The sequence below is a fragment of the Alligator sinensis genome, unplaced genomic scaffold, assembly GCF_000455745.1.
Source record: "Alligator sinensis unplaced genomic scaffold, ASM45574v1 scaffold1511_1, whole genome shotgun sequence".
In the NCBI taxonomy this organism is placed as follows: Eukaryota; Metazoa; Chordata; order Crocodylia; family Alligatoridae; genus Alligator; species Alligator sinensis.
The window spans coordinates 276,311-279,523 of NW_005843139.1; the positions used below are offsets into that span (position 1 = coordinate 276,311).

At 59.6% G+C, this 3,213-nt stretch overlaps 1 protein-coding gene across 1 annotated transcript in view; it reads left to right on the top strand.

The window, feature by feature from the left end:
* Positions 1–3,213, top strand: part of SGF29 (SAGA complex associated factor 29) — a 5,006-nt gene that overhangs the window by 1,047 nt on the left and 746 nt on the right. The window contains exons 2-6 of the mRNA XM_006037567.1: positions 7–71; positions 574–703; positions 794–940; positions 2,074–2,109; positions 2,204–2,366. Coding sequence (XP_006037629.1) covers positions 7–71; positions 574–703; positions 794–940; positions 2,074–2,109; positions 2,204–2,366 — 541 coding nt within the window. The remainder of the gene's footprint in view (positions 1–6; positions 72–573; positions 704–793; positions 941–2,073; positions 2,110–2,203; positions 2,367–3,213) is intronic.

A 3,213-nucleotide genomic window follows, 5' to 3' on the forward strand; every position in this document is an offset into this window, starting at 1 on the left:
CCCCAGCATCCTGCGCAAGGCACTGGACAAGATCGCCGAGATCAAGTCCTTGCTGGAGGAGAGACGCATTGGTAAGCAATACCTACCCCCCCCCGGGACTCCCAGAATCCCCTGAGGCCTGACACGAAGTGGTTGGACAGGGGCATTCTCCCCTGGGGCTACTGGGGGTCTCTGGAGGGTATAGAAGCCTGGAACTCCCAGAATCCCTTGGGACCTGATACCTCCCAGAATCCCCTGGGGTCTGACAAGGGGACACAGACTTCCCAGCATCCCCTGGGACCTCAGCTGTAGGGGTCTCTGGGGGAACTGCCAGAATCCCTTGAGGTTTTGGGGTCTCCAGGGTGGGAGAGGGCCTGGGATATCCAAGAATTCTTTGGGGAGGGACAGGGGATGTGGAGTGGCTGGGCACAGACCTCCCAGAAACCCCTGGGGATATTGTGGGGGTCTCCCAGAAGCCCCTGGTACATAGGTCTCTCCACCGGCCCTGTTTCCCACAGTCCTGTGCAACATGGATGTCCAGGGACGGGGAGGACCCAGAAACCTCACTCTTTTTTTTTGCCCTCCCCACAACAGCGGCGAAGATCGCGGGACTCTACAACGACTCAGAGCCGCCACGTAAGACCATGCGCCGGGGGGTCCTCATGACCCTCCTCCAGCAATCGGCCATGACACTGCCTCTCTGGATTGGAAAGCCTGGCGAGAAGTGAGCCCCCCACCTCCTGTTGCTTCCCCCCACCCTGGGGGGCGGGGTTCATAGCCCTCCCCCACACCCCTAACTGCCCCCTGCTTGCAGGCCCCCACCTTTGTGCGGCGCCATCCCAGCTGCCAGTGACTACGTAGCCAAGCCCGGCGACAAGGTGGCCGCCCGGGTCAAAGCTGTGGACGGGGATGAGCAGTGGATCCTGGCAGAGGTTGTTAGTTACAGCCACGCCACCAACAAGTGAGTGGAGGGGAGTCCAAGATGTCCACCATGGGGTGGGACTCGCCAGCCTGGCTGCCAGGATGGCGAGGGAGGGGGGTTGGAGGGCTTCCAATATGGTTGCCAGGTCCAGGGCCCATCCAATATGGGCACCAGGGTGAAGGAGGAGGGATTGGAAGACTTCTAATATGGCTGCCAGGGTGATGGCTCCTTCAAGATGGTCACTCTAGGCAGCCATGGGGGGTGGGGCGGGGGGAGGGATGACACTATGATACTGGGTGTCCTAGGGGCCACTCTAGCCAGCCAAGAAGGAATGGCATCTCTGTTACCTCACTAGGTGGTTCCTCTAGCTGGGCAAAACGGTGACTCTATGGTGCTGGACCCCCCCCCCGGGGGCCCCTCTAGCCATCCAGGAGGGCAATTCTATGGTCCCCCAATTACCTCGGGCCCACTAGCCAGCCAAGATGGTGATTCTCTGGTGCTGGAACACCCACCCCCGGGTCCACTCTAGCTAGCTAGAGGGAAGTCTCTGTGGCCCCTGCACCCCGAAGGGGCATTCTAGACAGTCAATGTGGGGGCAGCTCTGACCCTGGCGCTTTAGGAGTCCGCTGTAGCAGGGCTCTCTCTATGACCCCAGTTTTCTAGGAGGCCAGTCTAGGCAGCTAAGGTGGGTGACTCTATGGTACTATGGTCCTCCCAGGGGCCACTCTAGGCAGTCAAGAAGGGCTGAGACTCCAGGGACGCATTCTAGCCAGCCAAAAGGGCTGTCTCTATGCTAGCACTTCCAGGGGACCACTCCCCAGTTAAGGTGGATGATTATGGTAATAGGACCTGCCCCCCCCGGGCCACTAGCCAGCTAAGGAGGCTGTGTCTATGGTTCTGGGTCCTCAACAGCCCGCTGCAGCCAGCCAGAAGGGCTGTCCTTATAGCCCTGGCATGCCAGGAGGCCACTCTAGCCAGTTAAGATGGCTGACTATGGTATTAGAACCCCCAGGGGCCACTCTAGGCAGACAAGGAGGCTGGCTCTGTGGTGCTAGGTTACCCAGGGGTCCATTCTAACTAGCCAGAAAGGCTGTCTCTGTGACCCTGGCCCTTTGGAGGGGGGGCCTTTAGCCAGCTAAAGAAGGCAACTCTATGGTTCTCCTTGTCCACAGGTATGAGGTGGATGACATTGATGAAGAAGGAAAGGAGTAAGTGACTCCCCCAAAAGTGGGGAGGGGCGGGGGCAGGGCCTACCTTGGCCTGACCCTGCCCCCTTTTGCCCGCCCTGCCCCGTCCCCACAGACGTCACACGCTGAGCCGACGACGCATCATCCCGCTGCCGCAGTGGAAGGCCAATCCGGAGACGGACCCTGAGGCCCTATTCCAGAAGGACCAGCTGGTGCTGGCGCTCTACCCCCAGACCACGTGCTTCTACCGTGCCCTGATCCACGGGCCCCCAACCCGGGTAGGTACCCCCCATCCCAGGGACTGCCCATTAGGTTGGCCGGAGGAGCTGTGGCAAAATGGCTGCCCTGTTGGCACTAAAGAGCCATGTTGGACCCATCCAAAAAAGCGGTCAAAGGAGCTGAGCCAAGATGCCTACCCTGGCAGCCCTTGGTGGCCACGTTGGACTCCAAGACACCGAGCCAAGATGGCTGCTATGTTGGCATGTGGCAGCCATGTTAGACCCACCCAAGGTGTTGGCTGGAGGAGCTGAGCCAAGATGGCCACCGTGGTGGCCACACTGGACTCAACCAAAGCTACCGCCAGTGGAGGTGACCAGAGATGGCCACCCAGTTGGTGCTCGCCAGCACTGTTGGATATATTCAGCATGACTGCCACGTTGGATGACCCCATACAGTGGCGAGGAGATGACCCAAGATGGCTGCCCAGTTGGCACGAGGCGGCCATGATGGATTCAAGATGGATCCATCAGGACATTATGGCCATACTGGACCCAACCAAGCTGACAGCCATCTTGGCCACCAGGGACAGCTATCTTGGCTGCGCATCTCTGTCTGCCATCTTGCAGGGAGCTCCACTGGATCCATACAAGTGGTAGCCATTTTGGATTCAGTCTGGCGGCCATATTGGCTGTGCATCTTTGGTCACAATCTCGGGGTGGGGTTGGGGGAGAGAAGCTGCGCTGGGTCTATACATGTCAGCCGTGTTGGAGTCCCCCTGGTGGCCATTTTGCCCCATCAGGGCAGCCATCATGACTGGGTACCTCTGGTCGCCATCTTGGATGGAGCTGACTGGTTCCACACTGGTGGGTGCCTTGCTGGATTCACCCTGGCGGCCATCTTCACAGG